General features: G+C 42.5%; 1 protein-coding gene across 1 annotated transcript in view; it reads left to right on the top strand.

Moving 5' to 3' along the window:
- HMGCLL1 (3-hydroxymethyl-3-methylglutaryl-CoA lyase-like 1) overlaps window positions 1-25,555 on the top strand; it is a 47,786-nt gene that overhangs the window by 6,429 nt on the left and 15,802 nt on the right. The window contains exons 2-3 of the mRNA XM_015423982.1: window positions 15,479-15,556; window positions 21,377-21,484. Of these exons, the coding sequence (XP_015279468.1) occupies window positions 15,479-15,556; window positions 21,377-21,484 (186 nt within the window). The remainder of the gene's footprint in view (window positions 1-15,478; window positions 15,557-21,376; window positions 21,485-25,555) is intronic.

Here is a 25,555-nt window from a genome sequence, read left to right as displayed (position 1 = left end):
AACCTACCTTTATTCCCCCCTCACTCCTCAGCCTTCCATCTCCCCCCACACCTGCAGCCTCTATGGTGCTCTGAAGCCCTGACTGCCACATCACATTGGCTGTCATGGGGGGGCCATCTCAGCAGGGTATAAGGACACAGAGTCCACCATTTTCTCCAGAGGAACTGATCAATGCCATCTGGAGAACAGTTGTAATTCTGAGTGATCTCCACCCCTCACCTGGAGATTGGCAGCAATGGTTCCCCAGGAGGAAATGGCTGGTTTGGAGGGTAAAGTCTATGGCATTGTACCTGTCTGAGGTCCCACTCCTCCTCAAACCCCACCCTCCCCTGGCTCCATCCCTCAAATCTCCAGGAATTTCCCACCTGGAGTTGGCAACCCTATCTCCTTCACAGCCAGTCAGCAATCTACCTTTATTCCTCCCTCACTCTTCAGCTTTCCATCTCCCCCCTACACCTGCAGCCTCTGCCACGCTCTGATGCCCTGACTGCTACGTCACATTGGCTGTCGTAGGGAAGCCATCTTAGCAGGGTATAAGTACACAGAGCCCACCATTTTCTCCAGGGGAACTGATCTCTGCCATCTGGAGAACAGTTGTAATTCTGAGTGAACTCTAGCCCTCACCTAGAGATTGACAACAAAGTAGTCTTTCTCTGCAATGGGGACCAAAGCAGCTTACATCATTCTCCTCTCCCCCTTTTGATTTGCACAACAACCCTGTGAGGTAGGTTAGGATGAAAGTCTGTGACTGGTCAAAAATCACCCAGTCAGCTTCCACAGCAAGAAGAGGGAGGGGGGAGGAGATGGAAAGTTGAAGTCAGAGGTTTCCGGCTTTGGTGGTCGCCATGGCGGTCGCCTCTCCTGATCCTCTGAGAGAGGACTGCCAGAGCTCGCGGTAAGGAGGGGTCGTGAGTGTCCGTGCCACCACTGGAACCTGTGTAGGAGGTTCCTAGCCATGGGGTGCAAGAAAGCTCTTCCTCCGGCTATCCTGCTGATGAAGGGGGGCTTTTCAATGCCCCGAAGGTCCTGCTGCGGAGCGTCCTGAATTGGAAGTAGAAGCGCACATTGGAGCAAGCATTTGGTGGCCGAGCAATTTGCAAAGTAAAGCGGATCCAGCGTTGAAATGTGAGTTGGAGTTTAAGCAAGAAGCTAAGTGGAAACTCACTCTTTAAAAGTGACGGGGGGGACTCTCCCCAGTTAAGAAAAGAAACTAAGCAAACTTTGTGTTTTAAGTAAAAAGGGTGGGTGGAACATTGAAGCAAGAGAGACTGAAAATAAAAGCAGTTAAGAACTTACTAAGCTGCGTTGGGAGACTCAGAGACTGTGATAACTTTGAGAAATTGTAAACAATCTCAAACATGGCACTCACGAGAAAGGACGAGAAAGACAAACAAGTTAAACCAAAACTTCTTGCTGGAACTGCTGGCCCAGTGAGTCCTGCCCCTAGACAGGACACGACTACAGAGCTACAAAAGATGCTGCCAGAAGCATTGCAACCCCTGATGGAACAAGTAACAGCTTTGCACAGCAAATTCGACGCACAGCAATTGCAATTGACTGAAATAGCAAAAAAAACCCAAACAGATAAAACTGATCAAGAGGTAAAAGAAGTAGATACCAACACTAAAAAGCTCCAAAAACAACTGCAGGTGATGGAAAAAAAGAGATTGATGGAGGAGTCTCAACGTTTACATCTACAAATGGAGAGACCAAGCTATGTCTTCAAGATTTCAAGGGGTTCCTGAAGAAAAATCTGAGAATCTGAAACAGACTATGAGTGATGCATTAGGACCTATGGCAGATATAAAAATGGACAAGAAAGAATAATCTGCCTGGGGAAGTGATTATAAGATTCTTTAGACGACAAGTGAGAGATCAGATTCTCAAAGTGACAAATGTATCTATCTTGAAGATCAAAGAAAAAGAAATAAAAGTATTAAAAGGCATTCCATTTGAAATAAGAAGAAAGAGGAGGAAGTACAGAGACTTGGTGACATTCTTACAAAAGAAAAACATCCCCTACACAAGGCTGGTGCCTGAAGGTACAATCTTTAAATTTATGGATGGGAAAGAAAAAATTGACTCTGTTGAGAAGGCACGAAAATTTCTGCATCTACATAGTTGTGCATCAGGAGAGGTTGAAGCAGAGAAAGAAGGCAGCACCAAAGGCTGCGAAGGAGAAGGAGAAACGGCAACATCAGACGGGGATTCAGACTCTAAATTAGGGCCAGCTGCCCCGAAGACAAGCGATCATTTGAGAAAGCCAAAATATAAAAAATAAGATGTTATCATACACTGAATGCTCTTAAAATGTATTGTTATGAGTCTTATATTGCTCTTATTTAGAAGTCAGAAGTAGAGGTGTTTAAAATCAAATTATTAGCATAAAATTATTGTTAGATGACCACATTCAATGAAATTGAATTGAATTATGTGCTGTAAGCTAAAATTGTTAAGCAGTTTGTATGACCACCATCTCTTGGGTTTTTAGTGGGTTTTCTTTACTTTCGCCTGTAGTATGTAGTTCCCCGCCCTGATTTTCATTGTAGTTTTATAGTTTGTAGTTTTTAGAAAATGCAAATTAAAAAAATCCCCTATGGGGGGCTAAAAAAAAAAGTTGAAGTCAGAGAGGCAGATAACAGTAGGTTGATGGTTGGCTGCTCTTCAGATGGCAGAGATCAGTTCCCCTAGAGAAAACTGTGGACTCTTTGTCATTATACGTTGCTGAGGTCACCAGAGCAAATTGACACTGAGTGCCCCAGGCCAGGGCACCCACCCAGAGCCTCTTTCTAGAGCTCGTTGTATTTATTTCCACAGCAGGCCTTATCCCTAGTATGTGTGTGTGTGTATTTGTGTGTATATATATTTGTCTGTGTATATATGTGTGTGTGTGTTTGTGTGTGTGTATGACAGTCGTCAACTTTAACAGCCAGTCAATCTTAATACTTGCTTTTAAGTTACAATTTCAAAATATGATAATTCCTCTGTAGCAGGGATAGAATGTGTGTGTGGGGAGGCAGCTTACTTTGTTGTTGTTCAGTCGCACAGTCGAGTCCGACTCTTCGCGACCCCATGGACCATCTCCCGCCAGGCCCTCCTGTCTTCTGCAGTCCTCCGAAGTTGGCTCAATTTCATGGCAGCTTACTTACTAGGTGTTATTTTAATAGGTGGGCCCAGCCATCTATATATCTAATAGCCAAGTTGCCCCCTCCGTGCGGATATCTAAATCCGCACATCGGGGGCACTTGGGGGGGCAGGGAGATTTTCCTGCACACGTGGTGCAATGCCCAGGTGTGCAGGAAAATATTAAAAGTTGAAAAAAATATTTAAACTAGGTAAAAAGTAAAAATTAAAAGAGCGTTCCCTGCGCATGCGCAGAGAACGCTCTGGGAACTGGCGGGCTGGCGGCTGGAAGGCACTCACGCCTCGCCGCTGGAGCCGGGGTGGGTTGGGGGAAGGAGATCGGCCAGGCCCAAGACAGGGAGCGGGGGAGGAGATTGGGAGGCCCGAGTGGGACTCTTGAAGCTGAAACCGGCTGAAACTCCTCATGGAGAGCAAACTTTGAGTCCAGCGGCACCTTTAAGACCAACGCGAGTTTAGCCAAAGTAGGAGGTTTGGTGTGCAAGGCACACTTCTTGGCATCCAGGCACACGAAAGCGCACACCTTAAATAAACCCTTCTGTGGTCTGAAAGTCGCCGCCGGACTCTGAATTCGTTCCGCCGCTTCAGACCCACTCGGGAACTCTCCTCCGGGAGAAGGCAGGAGGCGTTTTTCATGTCTCTGCAGCGCTGGAAGGGTTAAGCCTGCGGAGCCTTTTGCCAGAGGGGCCACGCAAGGAGGGGGGCGGGAAGGAGGAGAGGCGCCTTTCCGGGGGGAGAGGAGAGGAGGGGGTTTGCTTCTGTACGGTGAGGAAGGAGGCCCGGGAAGGTTGCAGAGAAGCCGTGCAGCCGGAACCCGGGAAGGGTCCCCTTGAAGCAAGGCAGTGACCCCCAAGCACAGCAGCGGCTTTGATTCTCCACGCCTCCATACACAGCTGCTGGTGTGACCTTGGGGCAGTCACAAGTTCTTTCAGAGCTGTCTCATGTGTGGAGGTCCCTCCCCCCCGCGAGTATCGCGGGTTCCACCCCTTGTAGTAATTCTAATTCAAAGTTGCAAGCAGAAAAAGAGCAAAATTAACACATGGGTTGTTGGAGCTCTGGGTTTCCTAAGGAAGTGAATGAGCAATGGGATTCTAACACTGGTATAAGAGGATGCGTCATACTTCTGCTCTGGAATTGGCTTTGCCCCCTGTTCTGGGCTAACAGTAGCCTTGGTGCTGCTGTACCACATACTGGGAAATGAAATATTGGACTTACTGGTAAGGTTCCTTCTTCTTGAGGGTGAGGAAGACACTCTGATAAGGTTGGGTTCCTCTTCCTACAGTCCCTGGAGGCAGGAAACTGATTGCACTTTCCATCTCCGGGGGAGGAGGAGCCCACCTCTCAATTTGAAGACTTCCACCATGGCTGATAACAGTTTACCACGGCCAAACAAACAAAGAATGAAGCTTACAGAATCCTATGAAACAAACAATTACAGGCAAATGTAAACTGTTAGAACCGTGAAAGAATAATGAACATGGAGACTGGCAGTCAGTCACCCTTTAGGAAATCTAATAGGCTGAACAGAGATCCTCCAACTAGGGTGGGTCCAGAGTGTCCTCTTTGCCTCGAGAAGACAGAACCTTCATGATTAAGTTCAGTGTTCTGTTCTTTCTCTCTCTCTTGAGGAGGAGGAGGACACTCTGATATGTTTGAGATATTACAAAGCTCATCCAATTCAGGGAGCATAGAGATAACAATAGGACTAAACCACTTGCTGTAGAACTCTCTGCCCAAATGATGCATCAGCCGAGGTGATAGAGTCCATCTTGTAGTGCCTGATAAACAGTGACACCGAGACGCAGGTAGTGGCCTTGCATATATCTGCAACAGATGCATTTGTGTCAAATGCTGCTGATGTGGAAGCAGTTCTCATTGAATAACCCTGTGATCCCCCTTGGTACTTAAAGGCCCTGAGATTCATATGCCAAGGAAATGCAGTCCTTTAGTCACCTACTTAGTGTAGCTTTAAAAACCATTTCCCCCTTGACTCCTGGATGAAAGGCCACAGAAAGGGAATCTGACTTCCTAAATGCCTTGGTTCTTCTGATATAAATGCAAAGTGCTCTGCTAAGGTCAAGCGAGTGCCAGTACTTCTCCCTAGGATGAGATGGTTTGGGGCAGAAGCAGGGGTCATTTCGTAGAAAAAGAGCTAGGGGGACTCATTAGCATAACTCATTAGCATATGCCACACCCCCTGACATCACCGGAAGTGTGTCCTCCCCACAGCCGGCGGCGACCTCCAGCGGGCACCAGCAGGGAGCTCCAGGCCCCGCCCTCCCGCACCTCACCCGGGGGGATGGCGTCCCCCCGCGTCCCCCCCAAATGACCCCTGGGCAGAAGGATGGCAAACATATCTCTTGTGAGCTGTGAAAAGGTGTGTTGACCATGGGAATGAAGGTGGGATCTGTGTGCAGGATCACCATGTCCTTTTGGAAGATGTATAAGACCTTTCTGATGGAAAGAACACTTATCTCTTGAGAACCATCTTGCTCATGTAACTGCTACTAGGAAAAATACCTTCAGGGTAAGGTGCTGCAGTGGCTCAAGTGGTTAAGATGTTGAACTGCAGGCTGTGGAAGGTCGATAGTTCAGCAGTTCGAGACCCGGGTGCCGTATGACGGAGTGAGCTCCCGTCTCTAGTTCCAGCTCCTGCCAACCTAGCAGTTCGAAAGCAAGAAATTGCAAGTAGATAAATAGGTACAACTCCAGTGGGAAGGTAAGAGTGTTCTGTGCACCTTGGTGTTTAGTCATGCCGGCCACATGACCACTTTGGACAGCGCTGGCTCTTCGGCTTTGAAACGGAGATGAGCACCGCAACCCTAGAGTCAGATTGGACTGGCTTTCGAGCAAGGGAACCTTTACCTTTACTTTAAGGAACTTCAGGGAAACTTCTCTCAGAAATTTCTTCACCGCTGGGTGCCTGGAGAGTGCTGTACTGCAAACTGATGAAAGTACAGTGCTCAGGGCAGCTACCTCGTAATGACTGTGTGCTTTTAGACCCTTTGAAACTCCATCCTGTATGAAGGACGATACCTGAGGAAGATCCAGGGTGTCTGGCTGCAGGTGTTTCCCCTTGCACCATCTGCCAAAGGCATTCCAAGAACTGTTGTAAATTTTGGAAGGTGAACTTCTAAATGACCTGATCAGAAAGAACCTGTGCAATCAGCGCTTGCTGCTCAATTGCCATCCTGTCAGACAAAGCCAAGCTGGGTCTGGATGATTGATGGGATCCTGAAATAGCGTACTGGGCCTCAAGAGATAAGTTCCCATGTAAGTTGAACTGTTGATTTCAGCATGCTGGAAAACCAAGATCTCCTGGGCCAATATGGTCTCCTGTTTCATTTTGTTCAGAATTTTTGGAATCAAAGGTACTGGGGAAAAGGCATATAGAAGGCTTGAGGTCCACAGATACATCAGAGATTCCACTTGCTCTGCTTGTTGACACTGGTGCCTCGAGAAGAATCTGGGTGTCTTGGCATTGGTCAGTGAAGCAAAGAAACATACAACAAGGGCAAGGAATATTTACTGGCTGAGGGACCACTCTCCTCGGTCTAGCCTGGTGTGGCTGAGCCAGTCTGCTTGAACATTTGCTATGCCACTGATGTGTTCTGCTCTGAGAGAGGCTAGATGTTGTTTTGCCTAGGACATGAGGATGGTTGATTCCTGTTGTAGCTTCCTGGCAGTTCACATGTGTCTTGGCCATGGTGTTGTCTGTCCTTATACACATATTCAATTGAGACAGGTGTTCTTGGAAGTGGAGAAGTGCCAGAAGAATTGCATGCAGTTCCAAAAGACTGATGCTAAGGGAAGCATGTAGCCCAGTGATCAGGCTGAGGACTGTTGTGATCTGTAGGTTTGTGGTCACTTGAAAGGGTTTACCTACACGGTTGTCCACCAAAGGAGTCCTTCCTGGGATGCTGACTGATGTACTTTTGGAGGGCTAGGAGCCTCTGATATGGCAACAGCATCCACTGAAGTACTTGAGAGAGTGCCCAGGCCTAAGGAGCTGCCTCAGTAGCTGCCATTTGGGCTTGTAATAATTGCTTGTTTAAAATGGATGGATCCTAATGGATTTTAGAAGTTATTACTACTTGTAGTAATTGGTTTATTAGTGTTGTGTATCCCAAAGAGTATGTTTTTAATTTGAAGTTACTACAAGTCTTAGATCATTTGAACCATTTTATTGCCATATATTTTCCATCATGTTCTCATTCTCAAACCCACATTGTGTTGTCAGTTTAGCTTGCATTACCAGTATTCATATACTGTTTATTCTGCATGGAATTCTCCTTTGGTTACTTAAAAAAAATGTGATGTTTCAAGTATACGCTTGTGGTTCAGTTTCAGTTATTTTCTCTTCTGCAATGCTGTGCACACCTTTCCAATGGGGATAGGGATGCTACCCTCCAGGTGGGAACTGGGAGTCCCCTTGAATTACAGCTCATCTCCAGACTACAAGAGATCAGTTCCTCTGAAGCAAATGGATCGTTTGGAGGGTGAACTGTATGGTGTACCCCACTGAAGTCTCCCTAGGCTCCATTTCCAAATCTCCAGGATTTTCCCATCTGGCAACCCTACCACCTCATCCGCCGGGGGAGGGGGGACCTGGCAACCCTGACAATAAAATGTTCCCTTTCTAACTCCCATTGCTTCTAATGTATGCTTTGAACTAAAAATAATATGCTTTCACTTTCTGTTCACTTTCTGTTACTCAATGAAAACTTGTACAAGTGACCCAAACTGCCTTGCAGAGGGCTCTGTCACCTGGGATATCTTGGTTGTCTTCATTATTATTAATTTACCAAGTGGAACAGAGAATTCCACTGCCCATCAGGTGCCAGTTTGTGGTAGAATGTGTGAAGAAATGGTCATCCATGTGAGCTCTGACTAAGGCTATTTTGAGGGGAAAGTATTTGAAAAAGAGATTCTGCCCAGCTGTTTCTGAATAGCAATTATCAATTTTTTCCAGAAGCCCTCTGTTGGCAGAGTGTGGGAAACAGGAGCCACGAGGAGCTGATGGAAGGAAAGTGTGCAGAATGGCCATATGGAAGCTCTGTTGCCAACACTTCTGCATTAGGGTTGCCAGCCCCCAGGTCCAAGTGGGGGGCGTCCCCCAGTTTTGGGGCTTCTCTCCACCACGGACCAGTTGGCCTAAACAGGGACGTCACTGTGCAACGATCCTGGTGCAATAAAATCACCTGGAAGTGATGTCGTGTCAGGGATGCTCCGGTTTTGGGACAAAACTCCATGGTTTGAGGGCAAATTTACCATAGAGTTTTGCCCAAAAACCAAAGTGTTGCCCTGGCATCGCCAACGTGATGGCATCACTTCTGGGTGATGTCATTGCGTTGTATGACATCCCCGTCAACCCCTGGAATGCCCCCCAAATCCCCCTGCTGGATTGATGAGGGGACCTGGCAACCCTACTCTTCATTCACACCTGGCAATGAGGGCAACATAGAGAATCCATGCTGTGCGGAAGCAGCCAAAGTTACTTTGAATTCTATTATCTCCATTTATGAACTAGTCCTATATCTCTGAAGATACCAGTCCTATACTTTGTTGCAGATCATTGCATAATGGCTTTCACTTATTTGAGTAAAACTATTGGGACTGATTCATGCATGCTGTTGTGTCACTGGCAATGCAGTCCTAAGCGGAATTAATTCCCTTGCTCAAAAGCTAGTCGAATCCGACTCTAGGGGGCGGTGCTCATCTCCATTTCCAAGCCAGCGCTGTCTGAAGATGTTTCCTTGGTCATGTGGCCGGCATGACTAAACACCGAGGTGCACAGAACGCTGTTACCTTCCCACTGAAGTGGTACCTGTTTATCTACTTGCAATTACTTACTTTCGAACTGCAAGGCTGGCAGAAGCTGGGGCCAGAGATGGGAGCTCACTCCATCACGCGGCACTAGGGTCTCAAACTACCGAACTACAGACCTTCTGGTCTGCAGCTCAGCATCTTTCTAAATTCTCTGATGTCAATGGGCTTAAATTCTCTGATGTCAATGGGTTTAGAAGAGTGTAGCAGGTGATTGATGATTCAGTTTCCTTCATGTTTATGTTATAGCAATGAAGACTGTCAACAAAAGCTTTAATGGAGAGAGAGTTGTGTTTAGAACAAGACTGCTCCCCCTGGAAAAGAGCTGCTCTCCTGCTTCTCGAGGGAGCATGCTCTCTTTAACCTTGATTCAGTGTATTATGTTACTCTTTAGGCATTATTACAGGAATACGAGGTGAGGTGAAATATGTGCCTGTAGTGACTGCTTCATACACTTATTCACACAATCATGCAATAGCATTGAATGATGAGTATGCATGTGTAAGTTTCTGTTATTCAGCTCATACCCAGTGCTGAATTATGGGGGAGAAATTTGTTACATGGGATTTGAATGCATATTGCTTACATGTGCACAGCAAGTTTCTGCCATAGTTTCAGGTCTAAATGAAGCCTAAAGAGTCATCATATGATCAGTGGAAGGCAAGGATTATGGATTGTAGCTCCATGCACAGATGGGCCTTTCACTGATTATTGCTGAGTGGATCATCTGCAAACACTGTTTGCCTTGGCGTGCATGTGGACTGGCTGTGTTGGGTTATACATGTTTTCCATGCAGGGATGGCCTGGTGTAGTTTCCCCATTGCTGCTGCAGTGCCAATATAGCGCAGTGGCAACAGAGCTTCCACATGGCAGGTTTCCTCCTAATTTCCCTATCCCAGTCCCTCTGCAGTGGCCACACATGCACACATACCTTGTGCAATCACAGCTTTCCCCATGTGGTATAAAAATGTATGTATCAGGTTCTGTGATCCCCCAGTTTTCATTTTTTAAAAGTAAGTTGTGAGGAAGTAGGAAAGAAATCCACTTCCCAACAGCCAACCTGGGGCAAATAACGTGTGTGAAAATGGCTACAGACCAAGCAGCCTTCTGTTAATGACTTTGAATTCTGTGCTTCACATGCCAGGAAGGTATTAGCAACTTGTTGTGAACGTATATGTTTGAGGAGTTTGTTTGCTTACAGTTGGGTAATTTTGAGAAGGCTGTAATCCCATGATTAAAGGCTAGTGGCATTTTTCTGTTACACGTTTTCATCAATTTGTAACCTGGGGGTTGTTACATTTCCAGGGAGCTATTTGACAGAAAGTATTTCAAGCTTTGGTAGTGCTTTTTCTCCCTTTCTAAAGTGGGGCTGTGGGTGGAAGGGGGGGGGATATATCATTGCTCTCTGTTTGGAAGGAGTCACTTTTCTTTTGGTTTTACAAACTGTTTGTTCTTCTTTGGCAGCACCTGATGAATGGAAAACTTGAACGTTGCAGGCTCTTAGCCTTTTATGTAAATTATTTCCTTGTTGCTATTCTGTACAATTCACCCATAGTACTCAGCACTTAGGCCAGTATCTAATTCAATAACCACTCATTATCCATAAAGACCAGGCATGTATTTTGTTGCATCAAAGTACGGAAGAAAAGTTAATGTAACTATGTTACAACCTTTCCAAAGAGGCCCTTTTAACCATCACATTAAGACTTTTAAAACATTTATCCTGGCTTTTATGTGTATTTAAAGTTTAATTCTTGTATTCTGGCTCAGCGTACTGGCTTTTACAATGTTCAGGTTGTTTAGTGGCCTCCTCTTCCACAGATTAAAAAAAATTAATATTGAACTCTGCTGAAATGTTTGAAGAAAAGAGATTAATACATTCTGCCAATAAATGTTAAAACTAAAAAAAGCAAGGAAAAACAGTTTGTCCCTGCATATACTAATATATGACAATGTAAGGCCTACCCTTAACGGTAAGAAGTTTTAAGGACTGTGCTGCCAGTGTATGAGAGAATGCCAGTGCTTTATGATGTCTCTGTAATGTTTTATATACATACAAATCTGCCAATCGTGTTGAAGGACCAGAGACAAAGACACTGAATTAGTTAGAAACTGGTATTAGTAACTGGTGAATATTTTGTGAGCATTTTCATTAGCATTTGAGGGGGGAAAACTCATTTGATTTTTCCAGAGCATTTCTCTTATTTGCAGTTTTGGTGTCTATGTGGTTATGATACCACATGCATGCACATTATCACTGGATAGTGTATCCACTGGATTATCACTGTGTATCACTGGATACACAGAACAGGATTACCACTGGAAACTGTAGTTTGGTTGTACCTGCTTCGCACTCATCCAGTAACTGCTGGGAAATTTACTTCTGCCACTTCTCTGATGTATGCTCCTAGGAAGATTAAAGAGTGCTTAGATATGGTTGAGGAAAAACAATCACAAGAAATGTTGCAGCCAAGGAACTGATTGATTCAGATGCAGAAAATGCTTAACAAAAGGCTACTTGGCTGGGGAGATGGTACTTCATATCCATCAATGAGAGTTTCATCAAAACTTTAAAGAATTGTATAAGTGCCCATAAGCTCATGGAACACACCAATATGGAGAGACAGAACTTAGAGATTTGGCAGTTGATTTGTGCAGCTGAATACTAGGAGCCAGTCTATATATATATATATATATACATATACATCAATGTGTGTGTGTATGTGTGTGTGTGTGTATACACACACACACACACACATACACACATATATATATACTTGTAAAATTCAGTACCATCTCTATCTGGGAAAGGAGACCAGGCCAGCTAAATATACCATCCCTTCTGTGCAAAAGTAGCATTGTTTTTATTACTTCTATACATGGTACTTCAGTCAAATCCATGGTGCAATATTAAGCAACCTTCTTGACATCAATGGACTTAGAAGGGTGTAACTCCTAAGGATTGTGCTACCAGAGAGCTAGTTTCAGTTGTGGACTGTAGTACCTGGGATCTGTATAGCTGCCTCCTTTCTTTCCCGTACTTCACTTGGCCCTGTGTAATTTCACTGGTGCCATTTTAAAACTTACCAGATATACATATGCACCATGTTTAAAATGGTGTGTATGGGAGAATTTATAAAGAAAGGATTAACAGGACAATGTCAAGGAAAAGCTGGGAGAAGACCCTCTCCCAAAGGAATTGAAAACTACAAATCCTGTCCTTTCTGTAAAGCCATTATTCTTATCCATACAATATCTGAATAATGTTTGTTTTTTAACTGGATCTGGTCATGGACCGTAATATAATTAAATTATAATTACAATTTTATCCATATATTTGAGAACAGATGTGATCTTGATCTAAAGAAGAGGCAGTCTTTGTCAGATAACTGTAAGAAGAAAACTATGGCTAACTATAAACAAACCATTTTCTAGCTATGTGTGTAGTTGACAGAAGATCATATTAAGGTGGTATACAAAAGATCACCCATAATATAATCACTTGTCACTTGTCATCTTCTGAAACATGCAGGACAGTAGCCATATGCAGCCCTATAGTTTGTGATCATGTTTGGCTTACACAGGATACAATTATGACAATAAATGTTTTATGCGCATTTTGAATGTATTCTATTTAAGGTGTGATTTGTTTAGCACATTTTAGATCCTCTTGTTTCTGTCACAGAAATAGTCATATCATGAATGTGGCATTTGCCTTGTAAGAGCAATTATCTAATGGAAAACCTCAAATATGTATGCTTTGTGAAGAGATTTTTAATTTATAGTAAAATTGGTGTTTTTTTAAACAAAGGGTAGGTTGGTTATGCAGCAGATGTGAAAGTTTTGCCTTTATATTTTAAATAGGTTTATGTTCTCAGCAAGTGTGGGCCAGCTTGGTCCAAGAAGGGTTTAGAGTGCCAGATGTTGCACATAATCAGAGATGTTATACAGCTGTTTCCCATTTCTTTTTACAGTGCTCACATAAATGCACAATAAATGTACTAAAATATTTTTACTGTACTTAAGCAATCAGTGAAGGATGTTACTACAAGGAACTTAATTTAATATGTATAGGCTGTTTGTGGCAGGTGATACTCATGGCAGTAAATGTGAGAGAAAGCTACCAAAAACAAACATACTTTTGCTGTGTTGCTTACTTGGCTTCAGAATTTCTTCCTCTCCTTAATGTGATGTTAAAATAGATGCACCTTAAATGAAAGATAGTTTTGCATTTAGTGGTGAACATTCTGAGGTTCCCAGTCAGTGTGTTTTCCTAGAGAAATGAGTTCCTGACTCTTGCCTTGACATCTCTGCAAGTCCCAGCTTTTCAATGCACAAGTTTTCCCTGATTCATTGCCAGTTTCATTGATCCATGAGAACTTGGTGAAAAGAAGGTCATTATTGTAGGGGGAGGGGACTATCAAGCTGCTTGAACTGCTTCCTTTGGAGCATTTCAAGTGTTGAAGCAAGAACCTTGAATTTGACTCTGCTATCTACCTAGAGTAGGACAATCAGTGTTTAGCTTCTTAACTTTGAATACTGAGTTGTTTTAGATCATCGGCCTCATGACTAATTATACTATCAACCTAGTTAATCAAATTATAAAATCTTCAGTTACTATTAGTCTGCTTTTTCCTTTGGCATTTGTGTTGCACAGTAAAGATTAATGATTTAACCTAGTCTGAGAACCTTGAGTGGCAGGGGATTCAAAAGGAATTCTACAGTTGAGAGTGGCAGTTAAGAGTGGCAATTAAGAAATGACAGTTAACTGGGAAGAAAGGTTAAGGGAGTGAGAGGATCAAGAAGGATCCCCATTCAAACCTGAGTGAAATAGCTTCTAGTAAAAGGGGGGGGGGTGATCCCTGTCAAATGGTTAAGAAGGGATACTGGAACTTGTGTGAATGTTCCTGCCTTCACCAACTTAAATGTCTCTGAGACAAAGAAGCTTATGCTTGTTTATTTGAGCAGAGTCTGCCAAGAAATCTCTCTCAAGTTTTAAGACCTGTCTGTATAACTAAACAGCCATGTGTTTGTGACAGATTATCCATTGTCTGTATTTATACAAAGTTACCTCATGCTTGTTGCCCTTTCAACTTCTAAGTCCTAAACCTGATACCTACTTGTCCTTTTCCCCTCATAAGTACAATAAAACAGTTTGTTTTGAATTACTGACAGCATCTTGTGTGCCATTTTCGAACAAAGGCAAAGCAAGGATTTTAGTTGGTCCCTCAGATCCCTAGACTGGGTCAGCATATATCCATATACAGTTAAACAACTGGGTGGGACAGACAGAAAAACAAAGAAGAAAAAAATAAAAGGGGCTGCCCAGCCAAAACAAAGATGAAGGACCCTGAGGGAATTGTCATAGCATCACTTGCAAATAAACCTAACTCCTAATTATATAGGAGCCAGGTTTTTGGTAGTCTAAGGTCCTGGTGAACAATTAATTTAGCTGGTGAGCCACTTTAAGAATGGATTGCAGGGTAAATGGGCCAAGGTCCCAAACTCCAGCTCCCAAAGTAGTCTGCCAAAATACCAATTATCACAGTCCTCCACACTGCTCATTTCTATATGAATTGGTAACACAGAACCAGGTACTACCCCTAAAGGGATCAGATTTGGTCACCTTCCCTTGCTGGCTCCAGATCAAAGGTATTCCACACATGATTCTAGAGAGAATTTTTAAAAGCATCTACAACTAAATCTGTCCCTTGGCTGTGTAAATTTTATTTTATGGGAAGCTTTGATCTGGCTCTAGAATTCTAAATGAAGCATAATTTCTATAGAGAGGGGAGCTGGAGCTCATACCTGCCTTCAACATTTGCCATATGCTCTGGAATTCCTGTTCTTTAACCCTAACTCTGTGGAGACAAATGTATTTACTCTGCGGGGAAGAAAAGGTGCACTAAACATATTCTGAGATATTTTTGTTTGTTACTACTTACATAATACTAGATTGGTGCCAGTGTGATGAACAACCTAGAATGTTTGACTTTGATCAGGAAGACCCTGGTGGGTATTGTTTTGCCCCTTTGGAAAACATATGCTGCCCATCGGTGAACATATGTTTTGCCAAAAGAACAAATAGCATCCACCAGGGATCACAGTGTGAAGGGAAGAGCCCTCTCTGCTTGCATACCATTGAGCTCCATGCAACTGGGAATTGGATTCTGAGCATGTAAACTGAAGCAAATGTCTGATTGCCAGGACCCATGAAGGATACAAGGAAAACATAATGTGTGGTTAGGCCCTCAGTCATGAAGTTCACTAGTTAGCCTTGGGTATGATGCTCTCTCTCAACCTGATACACTACACAGGGTTTTTGTGAGGATAAAATGGGGTGGGTGAAGAGCTGTGCTCCTTAGTGGAAAGGTGGGAGGATTGTGTAATAAAACAAATTGTTTCTGTTTCTGAAAGCAATTCTGGGTTTACCCACCCTGGAAGAAGTTTTAACACAGTTTTAATTCTAATCTTTAATATGTTTCTAATTTTTCTCTCACACACATTTCAGGAATTGCTCATAAGTGGATTTCCTGAATTTGTTAAGGTTGTAGAAGTTGGTCCAAGAGATGGATTGCAGAATGAAAAGGTAATTTAATATTCATGGTTGTAGTTATCTGAGGTAGACCATTTATGTATCTGTGTCTGGAAAACAGTGTTTGTCACTCCTGATAAGATTATAATTTTATATCCATACATTTTTCTCTTTTAAATACAAATATATCATACTGGATGATGATGGGAAGTAGGGGTGAACAGATTCCTCCAGTCCCATCCCATTTTGGATTTGTCCCGTCTTTAGTCCAGGTATTTTGCTTCAGTGGTCATCTGTCAAATTTTACAGATGTCAGGAAACAGAACTCATGGCTTAAAAAGAGAATGCCACAGTGTCTGTGGAGACTGCAATCAAAAGGGAAAATATAAAGTCCCATACTCACACACTTCTGTAACCCCAACAATTGTGGATCCTGGAAAAATACACCTAATTGTTACAATGTTAAAATCTCATCAATCAAATAATAGCCTTTTTAAAACTAAGCCTTTTGTGTACATCTCTTAGGGCTAAAAGGCCTTTAATAGTTCAAGGATGGCCAGGCTTCTAAAGGAGGCAGATGTAGCAAAAAACAAAAACAAAGAAACCAGTTTGAAAGCCTTCCATGAGACTGACGATTAAAAAAAAAATTTGTTATTACTTTTCACACTACATCCTATAGGGCATGGGGATGGGAACAACACTAAAACTAAAACAGAAGCTAAATAAGGCAAGGATCATTTGTAATAAAAAGATACATTCTGGCCGAGTTCAGACTGGCAATTTAAAGCGCTAGGGAGTCGTGGCAAAGAAAAACTGGAATAGACCTGGAACAGCTTGTTCCTGGTATTCCCGTTCACACTGCAGTGATTGAAGTGGGAGGATACCGTGGAGGAAGCGCAAGGGAGCATTCGCACTGTCGTCCACCCCTGGCGGGCTGTTAGTGTGTTTTCCGTACTCGGCTGCGTGCGCCTATGCACATGGGCACATCAGCAAATAGGGAAGGATCGACTCCACACTTCCACTCGACGTGCCGGAGCATTCCGGTCATGCGTATATGCACACCTGCACCTGCCGCGGAACCAGCTGGCACCTATTGTCAACTGCAGGTTGTTCCCGCCTTATCAGTGCTGGAGTTCACACTCAGGGAACCAGAATCAACATGCTGTATACACGGTTTGCTACCACTTTAACATGGTATCTTTTAAACTCAGGAGGGAAGTGGCACAAGATGGCTTGAGTACAGCTGGGGACACCTGAAACGTGCTTATGTGAACCCGCCCCTTTAATCCGCTACTGAAACGCTCTTCAAACGTTTGCCTGCCGGGCCAAACTGCCAGTCTGAACACGGCCACTGTATATGATGTTCCTACAATAGAAAAGAAAATTTTTAGGCTGAGTTATGACATTCTATAAAAAATAGCTTAAGTTAATTTTGATAATGATTACTCGGTGAATTGCATGGTTTATTTCAGTTCATTTATCCAGTTTCTTATTTTTGTTCTTATATTTCAGTTTAACTTTAAGCTGCTTCGGGGCTGCTACTCCTTTCTCTGAGTCAGAAGTCTCAGATGTCCCTTTTTCTGATTCATAGGTCCCAGATGTCTTAGTCAAGCTGCTTGACGAATCTTGTGAATCAGATTTGCTTTGTTCTTCTTGAATGCTTTTCTGCTTCTTTTCCCTTTTTTTGGGGTTTTGTTGCTCTTCCAGAAATTTTTTAGCTTTCTGGAGTCAAGTTTAATTTTTTAATTTTTATCTCTGTATTGTCTTCTTCGCTTTCTCACCTCAAATGGGATATTCTTTAAGACTTTCAACTTCTTCTTCTTTGATTTTCCAGGTTTTGCTGGCAGTACCTTTTAAAACAGCGTCTCTGGTAGATCTCTTAGAGAATTTAACAAATAGCTCACCTGGTAGATTATTTTTTTTAATAAAATCTGGATAAGTCTGATATGCCAAATCCATATCATTCTGTAGTTCTTCTTGCTTGAAATTGAGTAATAGGTGCCAGGGCTTCACTTAAGAGTTGTTTTAGGTTTTCACCTCTCTGTTCAGGCATGCCTTCAAAGCGTAACACACACATAGATCTATCCAGTTGAAGTTGTAATAATTGACCTTTTTCTGAAGATCTTTCTTTTTCTACTTCATCCACTTTTTGGGGGGGTATCTTTCAATTTAGTCTCCATTTTCTTGATAGCTTTTTCAGAGTTTTCTGTTCTTTTCTCCATACATGACAATTGCTTTTGCACTCCATCCAGTTTACTGTTGACATTAGATATCTGTTCCAGCAGAGGGCGCAGGGCCATTGCTAACATGTTAGGGAAGTCTGCAGCTGTTTCCTATGCCTGTGGAGGGGTTGGAGTCGATGGTTGGGTATTTCCTGTAAGAGGCTTCTTTTTGGTCACCATTCTTCTTCCCCTCCCAGATATTGTTTACATAAGAAGAAAGTTTTCCAAGTTAAAATGAACTTTCTCTGTTTGAGTTGCGCTTGGGATTATTTTCCACCTTTCAGTCTCCTGGAACGTCTCTCACGGTTAGTTTTGCTTTTTTCTTTTCGGTTTAAAGTCTATGGACTGCTTACTCTCATGGGGGGGGGGATTTCCAAACTCTTCCCCAAACCCACCTCTGCTTAGTGAATTAAGGACGTTCACTTAATGCTTAACCCGGGGATCGGTTAACTCAATTTTATCGCTTTAAAAGTTCTGCAGGAACGTTTCCACACTTAATCTCTTGCCCGCCTCATCTGGCAGCATACTTTGGTCACCATGTTGGCTCCCCTGATGGCAGGACCTCTTGGGGTTGAAGCGAGCCCCAATTCCTTGGCTGATACCTAGGAAGAGACTCCCTTCTGCACCCAGGCCAGCAGTCCCCTACAAGGACACTGGGGGGGCCAGACCCATCCGGGACCTCTCCTGTCTGCTGGATCTCGGCACGTCTCCATCAGGGCACGAAGAGATGCGTCCGAGCCTGGAATCACCAAAACCAGAAATCCCATGATACTGATGATTTGAAGGGCTTTTCAGTTTTACCCACATGAAATTGGAAAGAGGTTGGGTTTTGTAATGCAGGAATCCAAACCACATAGTTGTCAACTGTATCATAAGATAAAGGGGCAATAGTCAAATCCAGTTAGCAGTTTAAAGGCCTACAAGATTTCCACGGTATAAGTTTTCAGCAGTCAAAGCTCTCTTCATTAGGTATCTGATGAAGGGAACTTGGATTCAGAATTCTTGTTGGTCTTTAAGGTGCTAGTGGACTTGGCTCTTGCTCTTCTCCTGCACACCAGTGTGGCTGCACACTAGTGTGGCTACCCACCAGAAGCTATAAGGTAAAAGGGATTCTAAGGCATGTTGACAGATTTATGTTTCAATCTTTAAAAATTGTTGTTGGAGTACATGAGATTTGGACCATCTTCACAAGCACATAGGGCCATATGAGAACAACCTCTTCATGGTGATAGCTCACATTTTAGTTAGTTATGTTTTCAAATAGCTTTATGCTGCCATTTCCAGTACCCTTCAGGGCAGCTTAAGGCATATAACACTACAATGAATTAAAATAACAAATGTAGTTTTAAAAAAACCAAACCAAAATAAAGAACAAAATCACAGAAAACTAAGGTTGCGGTCATACGCACAAGATAATGCGCAAGGGGAGTGAGGCTATTTACCCTGGAGGAAATTGACCCGCAGTTGCATGATCACACAGTTCTTTGAAGCTGCGGGCATAGCCAGCCACTGTGTGATCAGATGCAATCGCGGGTGAGTCAGGGGTTTTTTTGCCATTTGTTTTTGATTCGCTTAAACAGAGAATCGATTAACCGCATCTCCACACTGACAGCTTCCTATGGCAGTATGTGATGATGCGCATACTGAGAAGGGGGGGAAATGGTATGGAGTTGGGATGGCCTGATCAGACCATCCCAATGCCATGAGAGTGCGCTGGAGCAATGACAGAGGGGAAAGTCCATCTGTGGCCCGTAGCAAACCGTTTGCTACTGGACTTTCCCCAGTGTCTTTTTACTCCACTTCTGCAGCAGAGCAAAATGGGTTGCCGATGGGTGCGAGACGCTGGGCAGATGTTTGTGTCTCATCACGCCCTTTAAATCCACCTAGCATTCGTGCCTGTGGCATGGCTAATTGTGCGTGTGATTGCACTCTAAGTCTAAATTAAACAGGCAGACATTTGATCTTTACCTGTGGTCTGAAGACCCATAACAAAGAAACCAAACAATCTTGACTGGGGAGGGGGATTGATAATTTTGGCCACTTGTGACCAGTGACTGCATTTCAGATGGTAAGCCTCTGAGGAGGATTTAAGCTTTGAAAGGGTTCAGAGATAGTTCTTGATGTACCCTGGACCTGGACCTGCATGCAGCAGCTATGTGAATATTGCCGTAATGAGCATGGGACTCACATATGAATCTTGATCACAAATTCTGATGAGAGGAAAGAGTGATGATCAGGTGGGAAAGATCTATGCAATTGGCCCCATCTATATAATGGTGGTATTCTCACATACTACAGTTATGTCAGTTACCCTAATGAAAAAACCACTCTTAACTATAACATTGCTTCCTTATTTTGATTTTCTGATTTCCCATTTCTCTCTGGTGGTTAATTATTTTTGATTTTCCCTCTGTCCCCTCTTACTGGGATCATTTTCACTCTTGGAATGCTTATATTTCAGGGTCTTTGGGCAGGACCCTGACACTTTTATGCTTTGTCAGTCTCTAAATTACAGTGTATGTAGATGGTGCTGTACAAAGCATATTAATCAGAAAAGTAGTTCATCACTGATCATGATGAACTGTGGTGTCATTTCTAAGGTTTTGATAACCGGTATCTCAAGATATGTCTTTTCCTGTATAAGCCACACAACCCCTTAAGATCAGTTAGCGAGATGGACTTTGGGTTCCTTCCATAAGGCTGGAAAGGCTGAGCCAGGCCTTTTCTGTGGTGACTTCAGAGTTGTGGAATGCTCTCCCCCAAGAAGTATGTAGTTGTTCTTTCCTTATCTGTTTCAATGGGGTGGGGTGGGGGGTGGAACTGGCCTGTATTTAACCAAACATCACAAAGACTCAAGGGTAGGTATAATTTCTTAAGAGGAAGAAGCAATTTCTGCTGAATCCCCCTCCCACTGGAGGCACTGACTTTGCCCCTTGTGCTCTTTCAAAAAGTTCACTGACTCCCCCCCCCAGGAACAATATTTCAGTCTATTCAATGGGCTGTAGTAAGATGGGGAAAATTCATGGAATTTACTGCCCCCCTTAAGAAAACCTTAAGTCTTCAGAACTATGTTGTTGGATACTAGCCACTGTTGCTGTGTTGGTCCCTTGGGGATTAATGGTGATTCTAATTGTGCTTTACATTTTTATATAGTTTTATATAGTTTTACATTTTTATATAGTTTTACTAGTTTCAGTTAATTTTTAAAAATGATTTGTAAGATTTTTAAATGTGTGTTTTAAGAATGGTTTTCAACGGAAAAGCAGTCTATTAATGTTGGGCTGGATTTTATGACTGCCTTGTGCTGACTGAGATGGTGTGTTCTGTCGAAGGAAAGCTTCTTCACTTAGCATAAAGGAGTCATAGGATTCAGCCCAATATAAGCAAGTACATAAAGAGAGCAGTTTTACAGACTTCTGAGAAGATCCAACAGTTGTCTGTGAGAGTCCCAGCTGGTTCTTGGGCTGTTTTCCTGCATGTGTCAGTTTTCTTATGCCTAAGAAAACAGCATCTGGTTACAAGTTTTATAATAACTTTATGTATCACTGGTGATTTTTTTTTTGTTTTACAATGTTATGAATATCTTTCTTTTTGTCCCAAATGTTCTTACCACATGGCATACAGAAGAGATTTTTCTTTCCCCTGTTCACAGGCTGTAGTCCCTACAGATGTCAAAATAGAGTTAATTGACCGACTTTCTAAAAGTGGTTTGCCTGTCATAGAAGTGACGAGCTTTGTTTCTTCAAAATGGGTACCTCAAGTAGGTAAATATTTAATAGTTGCACAATTACACTGAAAGCTGCAGTATTGTCACATCCTATATCAAATCAATGCCTTTCCTGACCACCACTGCCCTACCCAGCCTCGTCTCTCCTTTTTTCCAGGTACTACCTGACTGTGCCTACCCTTTCCCAGAATCCACTGTCAATTCTCCATCTCCTCTGTTTCCCCATCCCTTTAATACTTATCCAACTTGGGCTGTAAGTCTTCTGGGCAGGGAGGCTGCTATTTCTATTTTCATTCAGGGTTCTATCAATCCTAAATGTTATATGGTAATATAGTTTTTTAAAAAAACAAACAAATGATACAGAGCAAAACTTTGAGTCAGCCAACCCACTGAATTGGAATAAAATCTTACACTAGATGTTCACTACATGGAAATACTTTTGTGGGTATGAAATCCATCTGGCTTGAGTAAGGCTATAACTGTTTGCAATGGTCCTTCTCACAAAGCAATCCTCAGTATTTCAATATTTATTTCAGATCATTTCCTGGACTGAATGAAACTTGGCAATTCTTTGAAAAGCAATAATGTTAATTGTGTGAAACAGACATATTCCTGGTGCTACTCAGTGAAGATACTCAGTATTAGTAGTGTTTATCCTGCAACAGAGAGAATCGTTGTTAGTTTTCTGTCCTCCCCCCTCATGATATTAATCTGTAATATAAATGGTTGGTGTTTATCAGAAGGTTGCCAAGAAACAATGGGGCTTTGAAAGTGATTGACCTGGATCTGTCAAGTGCATTAATGATAAAGGGGAAAAGGATCTCTTCAGATTTTTGGCAAATGAGAAAAACTTAGTGTAAAGTTATGTTTATTGGGGGGGAAATCATAACCACATGTATACTGTAATTGGAGGTGACGAACGATGCAAGGGATGTTGAGTTTATGTGGACAGCTCAATGAAAACTTTGAATCAGTGTCCAGTGGTACTGGGGGGGGGAGCAAAGTCCATGCCAGAGATGATTACGAATGGGATTAAAATTAAAATGTATAAATCTGTGGTAAATCTTCATTTGAAAAATGTGCACTTCTAGTTGCCCCATCTAGATACACTCAATAAAACAATATTAATTCTACTCTGAATTCAGTCTGAGTCTGATGACTGGTTAGAAGCAGGACCTCTGTATATACCAGTGCTTGCTCCCGTAATTGCCTATTGCCAATTTATAAGTCACAATTCCCCATATTGTTAAAAGAACAAGGCAATCAGGCTAACAAACAGGACAGGAAAGCTTGCCTTCGTACTCTGCTTGTGGGCTTCCCAGAATCCTGTGGTTGGTTTCTGAGAAGGAAAATATATTCTTTTGCTGCTGCATGGCTGTTCTTAAGTTCTTGTGACCAAGACTGTAGGTTGGATTTGGATGGTGGGGTGGAAAGGTCATAGCTTAATTATAAGTTTGCACATTTTGATCCCTTAATTGGCACAGTTTATCCCCTAAATCTTTACTAGCAGGGTTTCAAAGAAGACCTGCATAGATACACACACTAGCTCTTGTTGTGCCAAATCTGATGAAGAGAGACATAAACAGGATTTCCTCAGTCCAATTTGTATTAAAGCTACCAGATAGCTTGCCTTTCAGAACAAAACTATGTTATCAATCTTTCTGATAAAAATGCTTCCCAGACCACCAAAACTGAATGTGTTCAGTGGTTGTATATCCATAAACCAGATCTTTGGCTACACTGATAACTTGTAGTAATTTATACCTTTGTGTGATGTCATCAGAAATATTGTACATGCCCAAATACATTAAAATGCAGGAAAAGGGAAATATTAAGCCATTTCTTTTAATAACGTGATAGCCTTTTGAAAATAAATTATAAGCACTATTTAATAGCTAAAAGTTCCTTTCACCTTCCTTCAGGATTCCCCAAAAGCGAGTCATGCAACTATGTTTTAATCTATTAACTAACTGACAAATCAGGGGAATGCAGGTTATTAATCACTTGACAGCCCTGTTTGTATTCTTACTTTCTTTATGAAAATAGTCGGAAGTACTTTCCACTTTTAAAAAGTTAGTAGTACTTAGGAATGAATTTCAGTATTCATTGTACAGATTGTATTAATAAACATGAATATTTATGTGCGTCCCTTTAAAGTATAAACACTTGGCAACCATTACATGGAAATAAAAAAGATTCATATTATTGAAAGATACTAACTCTAATTTGTTACCTTGCTTTTGAAATCTTAAATGATGCCAAGCCAATTTTAAGACTTCAGAGACCTTGAAATAGGACCAGGAGCAACTATTTAATTTTTCTTTCTCATAAAAAAGCATCCTGCACTGTTATGACTGGATGCAGTTCTCCTTGAAGGCAACTGTTAGGGCCAATACCATGTTCATGATAGCTATTAGAAAACACCATTAAAATCCAGTGCCTGCTGGCATCATGGAGAGCTAGTTATATGCAGCTGTTCTTGAACTGAGGATTAATCTTTTGCATGTCCCCCACAACAGTGTCTGTAGTGACACACACAGGGCTTAACTCTGCAGTAGGGTGACCAGCTCTGGGTTGGGAAATACCTGGAGATATTGGGGGTTGAGGAGGGTGGGGTTGGGAAGGGGCTTCAATAGGGTATAATTTGATAAAGTCCACCTTCCAAAGCAGCTATTTCCTCCAGGTGAAGTGATCTCTGGAGATCTCCAGCCACCAACTGGAGGTTGACAGCCCTACCCTGCAGGTACGGTGGTGCAGCTAACCACCTGATCATGGGCAGTGGCTTGGCATGTGAAAGGTTTTAGATGGTTACCATGCAAACAGCAGACATGTGAACTGACCCTGTGACGAGCATGAGGCCCAGGATATGGTCCAAAGGTGCAGTAGCCTTAATGAAGCTATGTGACTCTGAATCTCATCACCACTTGAATAGGAGACTTCTTCGGAACTTCTATGTATGCTATCTTCAGTTCTATGATGGAAAAAGGATGGGATAGAAATGTAATACATATATACATTAATGGAGTGACTAACAAAGGCTGTGGTCACACTGGCGGCTTGGCGCGATATGGTGCCGCCTCTAATTGTACCGGTTTAAAGTGTTGCAGGGCATATTATCCAGACAGCACACCCTTCTGCAGGTTACCCATGCAGACATCCCGTGGTCAAGCATCTGCATTAGTGCAGCGGCTCAGTCATGGAGCATGCTGCCTGGAAAATTTTCAAAATGCATGCACACACATATCCGCATATGTGCATGCATAAGTGTGCATGCACACACATGCGCAGGTGCACATATGTGCATATAGGCAATTCTTTAAAAACTCCCTAGTGACAGGAAAGGATCTGTAGGTTCAGACTGCCAAATCCGTTATGTGTGCCTTTTTAACCCGGTTCCAAGTCGTCCTATGATGGGATGGGTATGCCGGGGAAACGCCTGACAGATGTGGCTGTGTGACTGTGCCCATTTAATCCATTTGTGAACCGTGCCTATATTGGGCCAAACTTCCAGTCTGAACACAGCCAAAGTGAACCTAATGCAGGGGAAGAAATACTGTACCACTTTCTCTCCATCAAGAGAGCTTATCTAAAAAGTGAGAAAATAAGATAAAACCTGTGTAATTTCTTATGCCTCTCCTAAAACTTATCCTAGCTTATTGTACAACGTAACATTGAGGTTTGATAGTTATAGTGCTGAAGGACCAAACTGTTCCATATAGTAATATATAAAGCAAGCATATACCACCATTTTCCTTCACCTCTCCTTGTTTTTTTTTTTTTAAATGTAGTTTTAATTCCTTCCTTTTCCTGTGAGCCCTTTTGGGTACCAAATTTGGCTTTGCCTTGTCAGATATGGAGGAGGGGGGGTAGAGGAACAATTCCTTATTATTCTCATTTCATGTCTGGATGTTTTGTCTTAATAGCTTAGTTGATGTTTAGATTAAATTCTGTTTATATGCTAAGGCCATGTCACTTGGAGATGGAGTGCAGTCTTACTTATGCCTTCTTAGTACTCATTTCTTTATTTTCTTAGGTCATGGGAATAGAGCTGCTGGTTATGTTTCCAGCATGGATTCATTTTCTTTCTTTCTTTTTCTTTTCTTT

The sequence above is a fragment of the Gekko japonicus genome, unplaced genomic scaffold (assembly GCF_001447785.1).
Source record: "Gekko japonicus isolate JY-2015 unplaced genomic scaffold, Gekko_japonicus_V1.1 scaffold391, whole genome shotgun sequence".
NCBI classification, from domain to species: Eukaryota; Metazoa; Chordata; class Lepidosauria; order Squamata; family Gekkonidae; genus Gekko; species Gekko japonicus.
The sequence above is the reverse complement of the archived record's forward strand: the minus strand, read 5'-3'. Positions and strand labels throughout refer to the sequence as shown.